Source organism: Ambystoma mexicanum, chromosome 6q (assembly GCF_040938575.1).
Source record: "Ambystoma mexicanum isolate Mex_15411 chromosome 6q, UKY_AmexF1_1, whole genome shotgun sequence".
Lineage (NCBI taxonomy): Eukaryota > Metazoa > Chordata > Amphibia > Caudata > Ambystomatidae > Ambystoma > Ambystoma mexicanum.
In genome coordinates this window covers 82906694-82925663 of record NC_090937.1, presented here as the reverse complement: position 1 = coordinate 82925663, position 18970 = coordinate 82906694, and the positions used below count along the sequence as shown (strand labels likewise).

General features: G+C 47.9%; 1 protein-coding gene across 6 annotated transcripts in view; it reads left to right on the top strand.

Moving 5' to 3' along the window:
- Window positions 1-18970, top strand: part of LOC138515788 (UDP-glucuronosyltransferase 2A1-like) — a 428107-nt gene that overhangs the window by 381242 nt on the left and 27895 nt on the right. For all 6 annotated transcript variants that reach the window (XM_069630513.1, XM_069630511.1, XM_069630510.1 and 3 more), the window contains one exon: window positions 10136-10223. In XM_069630513.1, the coding sequence (XP_069486614.1) occupies window positions 10136-10223 (88 nt within the window). The remainder of the gene's footprint in view (window positions 1-10135; window positions 10224-18970) is intronic.

Here is an 18970-nt window from a genome sequence, read left to right as displayed (position 1 = left end):
AGATCAATGTCCACACATCTCATTGCATGATCGTGCATTGTTTATGGCATATGTGATATCATGTTAAACACCCTATCAACCCGCCACCCAAGTGAGCCCAACACACCCCCTCCACCCTCCTACCTCCCCCCCGAACACCAGTGTCCAAAGATGCTCATTGTCAGTGGGCTGTCGCTATTGCAAGCCCCCTCTGCGGGTATCAGGGGCACCCCTGCCTGTGGAGCGCAGGTTCCTCCCAGATCTACGTTGGAGACTGCCCTGGACGGAACTTGCAACGGATGATGTCTCTGCCTGCTCACGTCCATGCATGTCCCTAAGGGTTTGTGAGAGCTCAGTGAGCACACGGCGCACTGCGGCAAGTTCGGCACATACGTCTTTGGACGTCACATGCAGTTCCCCCCTCAGGCTCTCGGTGCTTCTCTCCATTTGTACTCTCAGGCTCTCGGTGCTACTCTCCATTTGTGCCCTAAGTGTCTCAGTTGATGTTTCTATGTCTGCCTTAGTGCCCCCACATTCATCGGCATGGTCCTTGAGGAGCGTGGCCAGTTGCTGCTGTTGCACGATTACCTGGTCGAGGGACTGTTGCCTCTGCTGGGCCATGGACATTTGCGGTGGTGTCACAGAGGGGCTGATCACCTCATGTTGCCTTGCCACAGGGCTTGTGGGGGATGGCCAGTCGTCGTCTTGTGGGTGCCCCTGCGTGGTATCCTCATGGTGTACGGGATGGAACAGACAGGGGGATTGAGACAGGTCATGGATGGATCTTACTTCGACATCCCCGTTTTCTGTGTCGGAGCATGCTGCCATTAATGCAGTATCACCTATGGTGCTGCTGCCACCAGAAGCAGTGCCTACTGTGGCATCCATTGGGGGGACCTGTGGTGGTGGTGTTGTGGGCATGCTGGCTGCTGGGGTGCCTGTTGGAGTTCCCTCCTGTGTGCTGTCACTTGATTTGTGCTGCTGCCGTGTCTTGATGCGTGCAGCTGAGGTGGAGGGTCTTTGGCCGTTGGTCTTGGCCCTCTTTGCAGGTGTGCTGGTAGGGGTGTCCTGGAGCTCGTCGTTTGGATCGGACCCTGTGGTGGAGTAAAGGAGGGCGAGCGTTATTAATGGGTCTGTGGGAATTGGAATGGCAATGTATCACATGCATTGGGGTGGTACCTGAGGGTGATTTGGGTCGGGGCCTTGGAGGTGGTTTCATTTGTGTGTGGAGTGTGGGTGCAGTTGTTTGGCAGCCTGCAGTTAGGGTGTGCCTGCTGCACGTGTAGAGGGTGTTTTTAGGATTTTTAATTATTTATGTATTTGATGTGAGTTTTAAAGTGTGCTATCAGGCCTATGTATGTGGACGTTCTCCTGGACATGTGTTCCTGTTGCACTATGTGGGCACGTGGTACTTCACATGATTGGACGTTGTGGTTTTGGCATTGTTTTATTTGGGACACCTACCTGAATCTTCGGATGTCTGCACTCCTTTCTCCATCCCTCCAACTCCCTCTATGCTCTCCATTCCAATGGTGGAGGCACAGATTTCTTCCCAGGGGGTCAACTTGATGGGTGATTCCGATCCTCCCCCGGTAGCTGTGGCAATGTTGCGGTTGGCAGAAAGTATGCTACGGACGCGTATCCGCAGGTCGCCCCATCGCTTTCTGCATTGCTCTGGGTTGCGGGGTGCGGTCCCCACCGCACTTACCCGCTGTGCCACCAGGGCCCATATGGCCTTCTTGTTCGCAAGTGCCGTCCTGGTCATTTGCGTGGAGAAGACGGCGGCAGCATTCTCCTGGAGGGTCTCCGTGAGCACGGTGAGTTCCTCACGGGAGAAGTGGACCTGCCGCTTGCGGTCGCACGCTTTCTTCGCTACTTTTCCCATTTTTCTTGGTTTCACTAGGGTGGATGACGGGTTGGGATGTGTCTCAGGGTAGTATTTTTAATGGTTGTGTGGAATTTGTGGTTTTATAGGTGTACGGCGGGATGTTTCCCGTTCCGGGACCATGCTTTTACTTCCGTTTCCGTATATTTACGGTCACTGTACTTTCCGGTTGGCGCTCACTGCGGTGTCCGCTGAGATGGGTGGCGGTATTGCACCTAGGGCGCCGTACGGCGGCGGTGTGGGCCGTTTTGGGGTCATTTCCGCCATCGCGGACTTTGCACTTCCGCCATGGCGTGGTGCTCGTGCCCGATGGGTCGGAATGAGCCGCACTTTGCTCCATCGTGCAATGGCGGAAACGCTATTTACGCTATGGCGGTCCGGTCGGTTGATTTCCGCCAGGGTCGTAATGAGGGCCAATGACACTGAGATCATTTTCCGATTGGAGGATGACGTTGATACCAACATCTCTCATGTACGGACCTTCCTCAAGCAGGTAGAGAAATGGATGAAGGACAACTTGCTTGGCTGCACCACAAAGAAACTTAGATCTTAATGAACTTGGCCACACACACTCCTGACACCGGGCAATGGACATCTCTCCTAAAATTATGCTATCAGGTGCAGCAGATTTTGAAGAAATAAGGAATAGCTGTGGATTCTGCCGTGGATATGTATGCTAACCAGTTGATGCTTCTGAGACAGCCTCTATTGTCTGAAGCACGCTGTGCCACAGTTGCCGTGCCATCATAGGAGAAAGACTTGACTACTGCAATTCCCTTTATGCAGGAAACCCACAGTATGGTCCACATTGCCTGCAGGTGTTACAAAATACAACAGCCGTAGTTGTCATAAATATACCAAGAGAGGAACATATTTCCCCTGTGCTGAGAATACTTGTGTAGCATCCTGTGATGCTACTGGGAATGTTGTATATGTGGAATGTGGAACTGACAAGGATGCAATGAGAATGTCAGTGTTTATCCGGTCAGTTGAAAGGAGCTGTGGACAAGGGAGGTGGGGCATATTGCAGACCTTAAGTTTATGTAAATAAATGATCTTCACTGCCCTCCTGTGTGAGAAGAATCATTTCAACTGCACTGACGATCCAGTGAAAGTTATGATCTCCTTTAAGTCGTTAACTCTTAGACATAACATTCTTAATTTTATATCTCCGCTATATGCAAAACATCACCTCAAGTGGCATTCTTCACTCCTCCTCGGAGAGACAGATATGGGAATACAGTTTCTTTTGCATGCTATTAATGGGGCAGGGCCTTTGGCAAGTCTTTTTCCAGGTATTGCCTCAAAGAAAGTAGTGGAAAATAACGAGGCTGAAAAAACGGACTTTTTTAATCGAATGTGTTGATATTTTTGCACATTCTTTCGATATATGCAGGCTTTATAAATAACAATAACAATAAGAGGTTGCCTCCCTGCAAAATATGGAAACTTGAAAACCCTAGCTCTCGAATTTTCAAAGTGATAATGAGCGTCATCTGACGTAAAACGTCCAATCAAACTTGAACTTGACATCAAAATGCATTGGACTGAAGGACTATATTGGAGGATAACAGCAGGGAAATTGTCATTTGTTACTGAAAGGTAGTCTAAAATGTTGCAGATAGTTTACAGATCAAGGTGATTTTGAGAACTATGGACCAGTGTGGATGAGATTAGTGTTGATACCTGTGTATCACACTTTCATGCAATAAAGAGTCCCAGCTCCAGGTTCATAGGCTTCCAATGCTTTTCACCCCACACCTTTAAGTTAGACAGAGAATATTGGTTGTGGAAAGGTGTATGTTATTTAATATTATCATATGTATTTATTGCGGTATCATGTTTTACGACCAGAAACACTTCAGCAATAAACAGTTGTCGGGGCAACTCTGAATCAGGTGCCGTACATATGAGGGACAGGTAGTGAGCATTTGATCAGCACATGACGTGTTTACTCTTGACTAGGCCACCCTTGGCCCAGGCCTGGCAGTCCCAGAATTAACATTCTAGAGTTTGACCTTGTGCACAAGCTACAGAGATAAAAGAGGGCCACTGTGTTAAAGGTGGCCAAGGGGTCAGGAGGATTCGTAGAGAGGATAGTATATTATGGCATGCAGGGGTCTGAAAGTTGGAGACGTGGGTGAGAGCTGTTGTGGTAGAGACACAGCTGCAGAGCCAGATTGCAGAGCATCACAAAGGCCATAATTTATCAGGTAGGTAGAGTTTATATTAAAGACAATTCTTTCAAGGATATTTTAGAGTTTGGGGGGAGGTCAATAGTGAGCAGGATTACTAGGGTCCACCAAAGTCTTTGGGGGTCATTGCAGTTTTTGTCGGGATGCCACCAAAGCAATAATACCGTTTCCACCACTTGGAATGCCGGAATTACTGGCAAATTCCAAATGGCGGAAAACGCGAGTAAATCCCCATTCCATGCAGTCCCATAGGACTCCATGGAGGGGATTGGCGGTATTACTGGTGCTGTTAATTCTGGCATTTATTTGCCGGTGGGGGCAAGAGTTACCTCCAGCTGTTGGCTGGAGGTAAATCTTGTCCCCACTGGAAAACTTGTATTTTGCAGGTGCTGTAAAAGTGCCAGTGCTGGAATTACCAGCAGTTTTACCAGCACTTTTACTGCACCGGTAAAACTGTAATGACTGCCTTCGTAAGGATTGCATGATAGCGAATACCTTGAAGCAGGCATGGACAAATCAAATGAAAAGAGAGAACTTGAAGCATGCTGAAAGTCAGGAGCATGTAAGAGGTTCAAATTCCTTTCTGTTCTGCTAATGCACCAGCACAATTCCCTTCCCACTCTTTCTGGAATATAGAAAGAGGCATGCCCCCATATGCCACTTGTGACATTTAATCGGCCACTGCCCATTCAACATGGAGACCAACCAGCAACATTCTCCTCTGGCAAGCCTCAGCCTGTAGAGAGACATCTGGTCTTGTGAAAGCGACCTCTGAAAAGAACATGTTTCTTTGACAGACTGTGGGGAGGGGCCTGTTCTCGTGACACCACCTCCAGATCTGGGACAAGTGTTGCTTCCATTACAAGCCTCCGTCTAGATTGTGGATTAGAACAAGCTATCCATGCCGGGGGACTAAGGCACACTCAGTATGAGCAAGCCCCTGTTTCACTTACTCCAGTTCCCATGGTGTCCATCTCTTCACTGTGCAGCGGCAGGCCCTAAAAAACGTCTTGCCCCAAAGCAGAGCGTATTACAATGGAAGGATGGTGACTGAACACCTGAAGAACAAATCTGCAATCTGTCACCGCCCACTTCTCAATATGGAACCAATACTAGGTGGACAGAATTCCATGGGCAGTACCTAACAGAAGAGTGATAGCTTGAAGATCTTGAATGAAACATAAGCTCTGGGATTGCTCCAAGCAACCCTCCAGACCAAACTTTTTCAGCCTCCCATGCCATTACAGAAATGGAAAGAGTATATGCAAATCAGGCTTGGTCCCACCACAAAAGGGGCAGTGCAGCCCACAATGCTAGGTCACATCCCATCTGCATGGGATCACAAGCAACCCCAGATATGTCTCAGCCTCATTGGGCATCATTACTGGGCTGTAGCTTGGGACTCAAGGCCAGGTCCCGGCGAGGTGCCAGGACGTGGCTTTACTCTTAAGCTAGCCAGTAAGAGTGCTGTTTTCCGTGCTTTGGCTCAAATTATGGGAAACGCATAAAGGGTGTCTACATGTATAATGGACAAAGGGTTGGATCTCAGCACTGTTGTTGACATATACATCGAGGTGTTCACCCAACTTCATGAGTTGACCTGCATGTTCTTGCAACTTCAACAACATTCCTATTTTGCATGCACAAATAAGGCTATTTCGCATTTCTAAGCCTTTCGCAGCCCACAGACCAGGCTGTGTAACACTGGCATGTGCATCTTTCAGTGCTGGGGGTGGTGGGTGATTTCGGAGGGTGCACCAGCATTGTACATGATCCAATGCCAGTGGCAGCTTATGAAAATTGCCAGTGGAGGGGTATTATCATCTCCCCTGAAACAGTGTAAGTAACCAAACCTAGCAAGGAATCCATAAAGTATTGGTATTTTGGGGGGAGGGGAGAGGGGTTCTCCCCATGAGAAAATAATTGGCTCTGTAGGATATCATATTAAAAGATCCAATAGACCAGGTCTCCAACAGCACAAAGGAGCATTTTACCACATGTTCATGATGCCGGTGAATATATTCATGGAGTTCCAGCCGCATGCATGTTAACAACGCCAGTGCAAATCACTTTCATGAGGTTGGGCCAATCCATGACAGTATTGTCACTGTTCTCACTTTCATGATGCTGCCCCCACAATGTATGCCAGCATTTCTACAGTACATTTATTTATTTATTCATAAATCACAGGGAAAGCGATGCATTTTTGGAACAAAACTGCTTACAAAATTTAACAGAGCAGATGGCATGGGTCCTTGACAGTGGGGTAAGAGAATAGACCAGATGTTGCAAGGTAATGTGAAAACATAGACCAGGGACAATGACAGGACAGAGTAACATAGGAATGGGATGCTGCAGGAAGTGCTAAATTAAGGATGGAGAGGTGACGGAAAACTGCTGCAGGTTAGTCTGTGAGGGCAGGAAGAGAGCAAAGCAGGGTTATGGAGTAGCGTAGGGTGCCAGGAAACAGGTTCTTCAGAAAGGAGGAGGGCTTTAGGTTGGATTAAAATAGTGGCAGAAATTGAGTAGTACGGAGAGGGAGAAGGAGTGCATTCCAGAGTATGGGAGCAAGGAGTGGGAGAGAGTGGAAACAAGAGGGAGTGCATGGGGCTCAAGGAGTAGCAAGGAGGTGGGTTGAGGATGATTGTAACAAGTGAAGGGGTGAGATTAGCAGATGGGTAGCATAGGGCAAGTCCATGGATAGTTTTGAAGATGATGAAAAGAAGTTTATATGTAGCTTTTTGTTTCATAGACAGACAGCCAACTTGGCAATGGGCAGAGAAGGAAGCGTTAACGTGAGAAAGGTTGAAAAGTGTTTGTACCCCGAAATTGAGGACTATAGGTGAAAAAGCATAGTTGAGAAGGCCATAGATGAGACTTGCACAGTAATCAGATTTAGAAAGAACTAAGGAGGAGATTAGCAGTTTAGCAATATTGAAAGGAAGAAGATTACGGATTTCTTCTGATATTGAGGAGGTTGAGTCTGACTGCAGTGGCAGATTTGGAGATGAAGAGCGAGAAGTTGTGTGATGGGTTGAAGATGATACCAAGGTTACAAGTGGAAGCAGAGTAAGGAAGGTTGTCAGGAGAAATGAGAAGAAGAAGAGGGGGAGAGGAAGTTTGACTGGGAGGTGGATAACTTCCATCTCAATAGAGTTGAGCATGAGCGAGTAAGACGCCATCCAAATTTTGATGGTGGACAGACAGTTCAAAACTTTTGACAATAGCTCTTTGGGAATGGAGAAGAAGATCTGAGTGTCTTCAGTGAATAGTTGATAAAAGAAGTCATAAGAGAAAATCGGGATGCCAAGATCCAAAGTATTGAGAATAAAAGGAAGGGGAGCAAGGATAGACCTCCCCCCTTGAGAACTCCAACAGTAAAGTGGATGAATAGTGAGGTAAAGCTGTGCCAGGACACCTGAAAGTGTCTAGGGGCAAGGTATCAAGTTATGAATAAACCAAGCAAGAGCCTTATCGAATGAATGTGGCAATAGTGTATTTGAATGAGGGGGAAATAGCAGGAGATAGGGGAGTAGGAAAGATAGGACGTTTGGAAGTTGAAAACAGTCCTACACCACCACCCCTTCCAGTGAGATGGGGGAGTATAAGGAGTAGGCAGGGTCCTGAAGGGCAGCAAGGGTTGCAGAATCGGGGGAAGAGATCCAGGTCTCGGTAAGGGTAATGAGAAGGAGAATGAGAAAGGAAGATATTGAGGTAAATGAGGTTTTATTACAAACAGAGATTTCCATACAGCAGTAGAAAGAGTGAGATGAAGAAGCATAACAACATTGAGTCTGAAAAATAGAGAGGGGTCTTGGGGTAAATGCAAGAAGAGGAAATGTTATGAAAGGTAGGTTTGGAGTAGGTTTTGTGAATGGCGAGAGTAGTAGAGCGAGAAGAGAGGTTGCATCAAGGAGAAGAGATAATAGGGATGGGAAGAGAGTTTAGATGGTTCTGAGTGGCAGAGAATGAAGAGAGAAGTAGAAGGGAGAGGACGAGACAGCATACGAATTGCATGGTCAGGGCAAGGCACAGAAGGAGCAATCATGGGTACTTACAGATAAGTAGCAGGACATAGCAAAACAAAGGCTCATAGGAAAAAGGCTGGGTGAAAGAGGCTGGGTGATTGCACTTAACGTCAACGCTATTAACTGAAGGTGCACATGGGCTGGATGCTCATATGGAGTTACTAAACTATGTGACAGGGCAAAGTCACCTTACAATGTCTGCCACTTTTGCCCTGGGACCACAGTCACGTGATCTGAAACCAGTGCCCCAAATTGCTGGTTAGAATGGAGGCACGTCATTTGAAAAGGAAACAACAAAAACCCTTGGTCTATGGTACATCAGTTTTATGATGAAACCACAAGACATGCCAATAATGCCACAGTAAATCACTTTCATGAAACTGCACCTGCAACATATGTCTACATTCCCATTGGAAATTCCACTTAGATAATATTATTCGAATACTGTTGATGAAGATAATGATACTACTTGAGTCGCTCACACAACATATGCCAGCCTTTCCACTCTAACTCCCTTTCATGAAGCTGTACCCACAATATGAGGCAGCATTGTCACTGTATATCACTTGTATGAGCATGCATATTCCAATGAAGCTGTACCACAATATATACTAGCATTTCCCATGTAAATCACTTTCATGAAGATGTTCCCCAATATATATATATATTTTTTGAATTTTTGCATATTTGCGCACATAACCCGAGGGCATCAAGGTGCTGAAGATTGCCAGGATTGTTACTATATTCCACTTTCATGATGATGTGCCACGCTGTCAGCCAGCAGTACCACTCGATATCATTTCCATGAAGCAGAGCACACAATATATTTTGGCATTCACTGTAACTTACTTTGATGACATTGGGCACACACCATATTTGCAGCATTCTGTCACTATAAATAAAGTTAATTACATGGAAATGTGGGACAATGGTTGCGAGCTCTACTGATCATAACTAAAAATTGACCATATCCCTTTACTGTACTGGCTAATGTTCTTAGAAGTGCATTGAATTGCTGGCAGTGACATCTAGATGGTGGGGCACATGGTGACTAAATACTACACTGGGACAATTGGATTATGACCACAGTCTGACTGTGGCCATTAAGTACTGATCCACTTAGATAGGGTTACAGTGGATTATACTCTCGAGGTGCTATTTAAATATACAGGTACAACACTGAAGCAAGTGTACGTTAGGAAAAGGTCAACTGACAAAATGTACTGGAGGTTTCCGTATTCACTGGAAAGGAAAAGCAAGGTGGTGGTGTTTATTGTGAAAGAGTTAAAAGAGTTATGGAAATATAAGACAAAGGGCCAGACTCTCATGATGATTTCAGAATTAAAAAGGAAGTGTTTCACAAACTGTGATTTCTTGCTGGCAGTATTTATCTTTCGGTGTGCATTTGTAACTATCGTGTCCAGGAGGTTCCATATCTGCCAGGGTGTCCAACCTAGATGTGGGTGTATGCCCTGAGATACAAGCTGAGTTTAATCAGGTGTACAGAATTGTTTGGTCGAATGCTGAGTAGTTCATATTGGGTGGCCCAAGGACTTGGATTTGCAGTGGATGCTCAATGCTTCTTGTTGTGCAACAAAGGTTTTCAAGCACAAACTAGTGCCATAGGTAGTAAAGTGTCCCACCACAGGTAACTACTCTTGACTTCTTCCTATTTGTGACGTTCCCAGCTGTGCTCCCAGTAAAGTAGAAGGTCAACCAAGGCGGATACCAGAGCCAAGCTCTCCATTGCCTGTGTCTATGTGCGGCAAGACGTGCCCAACACTTGGGGAACACTGGGGTTGCTGATGCCTACTCCCTCCATCATCTAGGGGAAGGGGAGAAAGGAGGAAAGAGTAAATGCATCATGAGTAATACACTTATTAAGCTTCTCCCTTGAAAGAAAGTGAGCACAGCAGCTGGCGAAAGGAAGTGCTACTATCATTTCACAAGAAATGCCACTAAGAATAATTAATCCTTCAGCTGTGTAAAACAATGCCAAATTGTCATTCATAAATGTTGCTTTTGATTAATCTATGGTTTCTTTATAGGTACTTTGGAGGTACAGTGGTAATAAACCAGACACACTTGGACCAAACACTAAGCTTTATGACTGGATACCCCAGAATGATCTTCTTGGTGAGAAATGATCACAAGAAACTGTTATGTTCAGTATTTTGTGTCTGATAAAATTAAACCATTGTATTAGTTGTACTATGGCTGATACACACTGAAGTATGTCCTGGCAGCTGTACAATCCTGTGAACCTGACTACTGTACAGAGACAAGAGGAAATCATAGAATGTAGAGTTACTTGGAATGCAGGTCTACATGCAGAATCTCTGGATTCCACCACCATACTTTACCATAACACCTGACCTAAAGACTAGTAGCTCAATCACAATGCATTTGTTAGTAGCCTTGTTTCTGTTATTCACCGTTGTACTCGGAGATTAACAGCATCTCCTACTCTGATATTTATGTACTTACATTGTCACATTTCCTGGTAAGCATGTATGTTGATTCATATATTAGTTGTTAGGTCATGATTGGGCAGTGAAGTCCTCCAGAGGAAGTGTGTAACTTTAGTCAAGCAGCCTCTGGAGTCACTTTGATGGTATAATGCACGTTGCCACCTGAGGAACCACATGCACATTAGTATTTCAGTACTAGTTGCACAGAGTGCTTAAATTTCATTGGAAGCGACTAGTGACCAGTGAGCTGTAGTCACTGTCAAGATCAGAACTACGTACCATGTGGGGCTCCAAACACACTCATGCTCTCAAATAAATCAGAAGATATTTCCTTCTAACTTATTGCTCAGGCTCCACATCAGAAGAGCGCTACATTAGCATTTCATAAACTCTTTAGCCAGATATCCTTATTTTATGTTAACTGTCATGTGATTGCGGCGAAGAATGGACAGACGTCCAAGACACAACATTGTCCATTGAATGATCTCCTGCATTCCCTAATCCACACCGCCTAGACATCTTTAGTTACAGAAAGAGCACATTCATCATGTATCAAAAGAAAGTCTGCTTTCGTTGCCCTCTAGGTGCTTTAGACTGTTGATGTATCTTTCAATCCATGCTCGGTTTTGTAATCATTCCATTGTCACATATGGCTTAAATAAAACTCCAAATTCCAGAGAAGGTTCAATGGTTTTTATTGAGTTTTCTGATGGCGGTAGGGATGTCCCTCACTCTCTTGTCTAGCTGCAGTGTTTTCCACCCTAGCCCAGGTGTCATTAGTTCGAAGGTTAGTATATGGTACATAGAGACTTATTGACCTCTACTGTCTATTTCCTAGCTAACTGTCAATTAAGGCCAAAGGACAACTGCCTTCTCGATCTAAACTCCCTCCGGGACTTCCTCAGCTGGTCCTACACTATCAATGCTGTTAGTATTAAAAGAGGTTATAGGGTTATGCCTTTCAGATGCTCTTCCCCCCATGTTTCTGACCGTTGACCTCCGCACGCTACTTTCCTCCATTCAACTCCACCCCCCTTCTCTCCTCCCTATCCCTACTTCTTTCTCCTGTCCCTCAATATATCTCTCTCTCCTTCTTCTGCCTATCTCCACCCTCCAATCTGTATACTCTTTCTCCTTCTTACTACTCCCTCCTCAACACTGCTATTCCCTCCTCCACACTGCTACTCGCTCCTCAGCACCACTACTCCCTTCTCCACACTACTAATCCCTCATCCACAGTACTACTCCACCTCGCCCCCCTTCTCGGTTACCCTCCTTTCACTCTCACAAACACTTTCCACTCACGAGCTACACTCCCTCTAACACTCGTACTCACTCACCTTGCATGTACCCTCACTACACAGTTCCACTTGCTCTCACCAACCAATACCTTACCTACTCTCTAAATCGCCTCCACACTCTATCCACTGTCCTTCCTCCTGTTGGTTTCTTGGACAAACACCTCCACTTCCTCTGACATCACACAGAAAACCCACCATTTCCTATCACCCTTCTTATCCTCCCCCTCCTACTCCCAGTGGATTGCTGGTTCTAATCAATCTGGTCATATGTTCCCCGCCTTGAAGGTGCTACGATCATGGATGTTTACAAATAGCGGGTTACGCCCTGCCACCCTTTGCTCCACCTAAACCGTCATGCTGCAACAATGGCAACCTGTGTTGCAGTTTCCAGTTTGTGTTAGGGGCAACTTTGTTGTAATCTCCAAGGTAGGTGAAAAATAGTTAGGCAGAAGCAGGTCCATGGCAAGTCCATGTTGTGATGATTTTGTTAGGTCACATGCAACTCTTGGTGCGCCGCAGGTGCAGATGCTGGGGAGCGGTGCACAGTGTGCCTACCAGCTTAGCAGGCTCTCCGTTCCTTGGTTTTCCAGCTCTTTCTCTCCCTGCTAGGTTATGGTCTTTGGATGACTTGAGGCGTTCAGTGTGAGCTGCTGGTGAATTGCAACCCTGCAGGTGGTCTTTCCATACTTTGGCTGTCCAGTTTCTGGTTCTACAAAAAAAATAAAGAAACAGACACCAGCATGGCCCACAAGCGATTGGGGTTCAAATATAAACAGGCCCTTGCAGAGGGGACAGGAATTGGGGCCTTATCAATTGCCAACGTCCCCTTCTGGGGTAGGACTGGCTCTGCTTCCCACCCTGATAAACCGTGCAAACCTTAGGCTGAGAGCAGTTGCTTTCCCCTCGTGGAAAGGTCCGATAACTGACCTTGTCACACCAAGGGTGGTGGATGGGAATACAAATAGGGATATTTTCCTTCATGTTGTAGTTATTTCTGTACATTTAATCCTAACCACAGGGTTTCACAAAGACCTCTAATTCCCTGAGCTGTGATCCATCTGTTTAGCATTGTTCATAGGTACACTTGAATAAGTTGAACCAATAAACATAAAAAAAAATATAGGTACATATTCTTCTAGATATCAGCCGATTCATGGAATTAATGTGTGCTGAAATTTTCAGCGCAAGCGTGCGAAAGCATGCGAATCGCAGTGCCAGTGCGAAAATCGCAGCGAAACCCGCGCACAGCGATTCATGGAAGTCTGTGCGCGTGTAAACCCCAGGATGTGCGCCAAAATTCTGCGTGACGCACGCTGGCGCACACGTCTCCAAACAGCGTGCGCTACGCGCACAGCGAAATCGCACATAGCGCGGCGCACACAACAAAAGTAGGAGGAACAGAGGGCATGACACGCGGAATGGGGAACAAAGCGTAAAAATGTGGGCGTCACGGGGGAAGTACAGGAGGCAAATGCGCGGAACGCCCACACGCACGTTCAAAACACATATTCATGGATTCGAACGGGGCTAACGCGTGCACCAAAAAAGACGCGCTAATCCGGAAACACGTACGCCAGCAGGAAGCAGGCGTACGTGGACCCGCGCAGCATAAAAGTGCACGCAAACAACAAACAAGCTCAGACGCCAGGATGAATATACCGTTCCTAGCAGCAGTGGTCGTGGGATACCGCAGGAGGAGGAGGAGGATAGTCAGGCCCAGAATTTTCACACCCAGAACCAGCCTTTTTGGGATGCCTGATGACCAGGTGTATGGGAGGTACAGGTTTCCACCTCACATAATACTCGACCTGGTGAGTGAGTGGGAGGATGACCTCACATCACCCAACCTGTGCTCCCAAGCACTCAGCCCCATGGAGAAGGTCCTCAATGTACTGCACTTCTTGTCCACTGGATCATTTCAGCGGACAAGTGCTATAGTGGGGGGGTGTCACAGGCCACGGAGTCATGCTGCCTACACCAGGTCTTGGCCATCATGACTGCACGCCCATCAGTCCGTAGGCACATATACCTGCCCAGAACACCTGCAGAAAGGCAGGCTGCCATCCAAGATTTCTACGGGGTGGCACAATTCCCCAAAGTCCTAGGTGCCATTGATTGCACCCATGTGGCTCTACGTCCCCCCAGGGCATCAGAGCACATCTATAGAAACCGCAAGCACTGGCATTCCATCAACGTCCAGGTAGTATGTGATGCCAAGGGAATCATCACCTCAGTATATGCCAACTATCCAGGGTCCACCCACGACAGTTTTATTTACAGAATGCCAACCCTAAAGTGGGACCTAGAAGCTGGGCGGCATGTCGATACATGGCTGCTCGGTGAGTATAAATGCCACAGCACATGCATGCATGTCAGATACTGAGTAATGTCACAACCCCACTAATGATACCCATCACCACCTCCCCAGGGGACAGTGCCTACCCTCTGAGCACCCATATGATGACGCCAATTCGGAACCCCACCACGCCACCCGATGTAAGATACAACACAGCCCACATTGCAACCCGGGGCATAGTGGAGCGCACATTCGGAGTGCTCAAGTCACGCTTTCGCTCCCTTGACCGTTCTGGCGGGCAGCTGTTATACGCTCCCCCAGTAGTGTGCAGGATCATAGTGGCAGCATGTGTCCTGCACAACGTTGCAACCCGCCGGGGCCTGCCGGTGGACATGGTGGTGCCCCCACATCCCCAACCACATGCACGGCCGCTGCGCATGGGAGGGGAAAGGGCACGGGGTGAGGCAGCCCTTACGCAGCTGGTGGCTAATTACTTCACCTAAAATCACACCCCTGTGGAGTGCACCCAGCCCTGGCACATACCATCTGACAATCAATGATGATGACATAAGGGACAGTCAACTGTCACAACCATACCAGCCTGAGATTGGTCACCTGGAAGTGTTACATTGTGTGCATCCCTACCTACACAAACACCACCAATGCTGTGTCATCAAAAGACACACTTCTATGCTGCTAAATTCATTACCCCCTTGCAAAATACAACATGACAACAGTGCCATGTCACCCAACCTCTCCCCAGCACCGCCACCCAACACACCATGACATGTCATGCTATGTGAGAGCAAACAAAGCAATCCCCAAAACCTGACACAAGTGTCACACAGTACAGTGTCCCTAATGGAAACTGGCCACACACAATATGCTCCCAGTAATGTCGAACTAACAACACACATGACCAAATACTTACCAACAATACAATGCAGCTACACAACCTCAAACATAGCAAAAACATGACAGTACTAAGTTAAAGTAGTGGTAGTCTTACAACCTGATTATGCCAGCACATCAACCCCTTCCAACTGTACAGTGTTGCTGCCACGCAAATGTGTAAGTGCACTGCTTACAACATGAACTTCATCTCCATAGTAGACGGCCTTGTGAAGACATGAGGAATGAACCTGCAAATTAGGAGGAAGACATGGATGCACAAGCACATATCAATACACCATGCAGTGTACAATACAACAACAATATCCACTAGGAATGTATACACAGTATTGACTACAGACTGCCCACGCAGCTCATGGGAGTCCAATGTCACTGTGTAAGTCACTGTCACTTGGGCACACCCTTTGCAAACCCATGGAAACGGGAAGCAGGAGGGGTGTGTCTCACGAACCCAAGCATCTAACCCAAACTCAGGACAAGCCTGCATGTGCCCAGCCGGAATACAGTGGATTCCCACGGGAGACACACAAGGAAACACACTGTAAAAAAAAATAAAAAATCTAAAATCTAAAATAAAAAATGGCCATGTGGGGGCCGAGAGGAGGGGAGGCCACCCAGGAGGTCCGAGAACCGGGTGCGCACCAACAGCCACCTGTGTGGATGTTGGGAAAAAAAAACACCTCCATGGGCTCATGGCCTGCACGGCTATGCCAATGTGGGAGAACTGCTGCTGTCGCTCTCATCACCCTCTGCTGCTGCATCAGGAGGTGGTGGTGCTATGGGAGGCAGCCCATGCAAAGCCCTGGTATGGTCCTCCATGGCAGCAAGCATGCGGGTGTGGAAGGTCTCATTCTGGAGGATTATAGTGCGGAGATCCCCATGCAGCACCTGACGTGATGCCCGGATCTCCTGCCGAGTTGCCTGCATCTCAGCTGAGAGCGAACGTGTGAGCCACTCCAGCTGCTGTTCTGTCCTCAAGTTAGTGGAAGCCTCAAGGTCAACAAGAGTCTCCCTGAGGTGATGGAGTTCTACCCTCAGGGCCTCCCTGTGGCCCTGGACTCTATTGATATCGATTGGCGTAGAGTCTCCAGTGCCGCCCGTCTGTCCCTGTTGGACGCCAACATGTCCTCCCTGTGTGATTGGCAAATGGAGTCTGTTGCCTACTCTAGTTGCTCCATCTGCCTTTCAGGGGGGACAATGGAAGTGTCCACCCTCTCCATTGCTTGAGCCATCATCTCAACTGGATTGTTCCCATACGGTATTGCCTGGTGGCGTACGGCCACCGCGTCGGCGAGCACCACACCTTTTTGGGGCAAGGTGATCCGCGCCTTGCTGTGCCGGCACTGCCTGAGGCTGCAGGACTGCATTCCCGCTCTGATCTGCTGGCCCAGGAACAGGATCAGATGTTGTGGAGTGTGACCCTGCATCCGTAACTGCCAAAGGCAGACTTACCAACACTGACATCCCCATAGAGGGTTCTACCCCTGGTGCATGTGGGTTGGACAGAACAGAATCCCTGCCAGAAACACTTACCTGCGACGGCACATAGGTCTCATCATCCGAATCAGCACCTGAATAGAGGTCTGGGGAGGTGCACCCAGAGACACCCCTGGACAGAATGGTCTGCAGCAAGATTGGGTTCTCACCCACCACCACACCACGTCCCCCACTGGTGCCCGGTCGTGCTTGAGATTGCTCCTGGGTCTGCACCATCTCCTCAACCTCAACAGCATCAAGTGCGTCATCCCCTGCAAAAACATGAAAGACAAAAAATGGAAACAGGCATTAGCACCATAGCACACAAATAGGCCTGACAAGCTACAGAACCAGTACATGATTTACACATGTCCCACATGACTATAACTCTCCCATGCATGCACTGTCACTGAGTTGGAAGGGGAGGCAAAAGGCAGACACTGATGACACCAAGATGGAAGAGCAACACATGTGCTGCATGCTGGGTAGCACTGCCATCACATATTGGCCTGTGAGTGGCATGTCCAAAACACATACATGACGCATGCCATCACACAGATGGCATGTACCATAGCCATGGTACATTCCACAAGTACATCCATATGTCAGTGAGTGAGTACTGTCAGCCATCCATGTGAGATGGACATGATGAGATGAAAAATGCTACATAGTGTGACAAAATACGCATGTGCCACACACTGCAACACATCCCGTGTACAAAAATACAGAGATTGCAGGCCGATGTACACATCAATGGTTGTGCACTTCAACATGACAGGAAACAACTATCATGTTCCACATTCAAACAGGCCCCAAAAATGTATGTGATCAGGCCAATACTCAATCAGCCTGAATGGTCAAATCATTCACCTAACAAGGTAACACATGTGGGCCAATGTGGGGTTCATCAATGACAGAAGCATGTCACAAATGTGACAATAGGGCTGAGGAATGCGTAGCAAAAGTGGGAGAATTGAAACAATCAGCCTGAACGAACACTGAAAAATACAAACAATGTTGTTGCAAGATGCCACTTCAAGGCCAACTGCCGTAATGTTGCGCTAAATTACTACTGTGGGCAGAAGGGATTCTGTCACACCCAGATCCAAGGCCGCTGAATGTTTTGGATGAAGCACATGGGTGACCCATACCACCCAGGCACACACACCCTCACCTGGCACTCAATCAGAACCCGTCACCCAAACAACATACACATGCATTACACACACATGCATGGGCACTCACCGGACAATGCATCATAATCAGGTAGTTCTCCCACACCTTGGATCTGTTCCTCTGTGACGAAGGCCCCAGCAACAGACTCATGTTCAGTGAGTTTGTTGTCCTCTTGTGGAGACCCACCGCCAGTCAACAGAGTAGCAGCATGATTTGAGGCCAGCTTGTTCTTTGCTCTGCGTTTCAGGTCATTCCACCACTTGTAGCAATCATCAGCTGTGCGCCTCACAAATCCAAGGGCACTTATGCGGTCCGCAATGGTCTGCCAGTGTGCCTACGTTGACCAGGTGTGGTCTTGCACCCTGCATTCACCAACATTTCGCGGCTATGTGCCGACACATAGGACACAAGTGCATCAAGTTCCACGTCATTAAAGCAAGGCTTCCTTGACGTGCCGGAGTGTGTAGCTGTGTCTGGGGTCTCAGCCTGTCGTGCCAGAGCACCCTTCTTCTTCTTCTTTAAAGGTGGAGTGGAGCCAGAGTGGATTATGCCGCTCTGGTCAGTAGGGGCAGAATCACCGGTGGACTGGGTAGTAGGAGTGTGGGAATGCACAATGACCATAGGTCTTGATGCAGGCATTGGTTGCAGGTTAATGTTGGCAGGGGGAACGTCAGTTTGATGGACCTGGACTGACACTGTCCTGGCTGGGAGAGTCAGAGCTGGGGCGGATGGAGCTGCAGCTGCCCCTGCAGCCTCCCCACCCTGCATACTTGGGGCAGCAGATGACATAGCTGCCCCAGATCCACGTGGCTTGGTGACAACAACTTGCACCGCCACACGTGGCCTAGACTTGCTGACCTGGAAGTCAGCCTGGGAGTCATCCTGTGCCAGGTCATGTGCCACAATGGGCTGGTCCAACAGGGGCTGAGCTGGGATGGTGTCAGCCACGTTTCCCTCAACCATGGGGGGGGAGACATGGGTGTCCCTGATTGTTCCTCCACACATGGGGGTATAGGGGCACCCTGCAAATCCCGGCCACGTCCCCTACCGTGCCCACCACGCCCACCTTTTGAAGGACGGCCACCTTTGCCTCCCTTACCGCTTGGTCACCTCCCAACCATGGCACTGATGTTGTTGTGCGTATGGGAGTTGCAGTAAACTATTGTCCTGGGCAATTGGGGGTCAAAGGGGTAGGATACTAGATGGAATTCGTACCCTAGTGCTCTAACAAAGCTGTCTGTGACCCCTGGG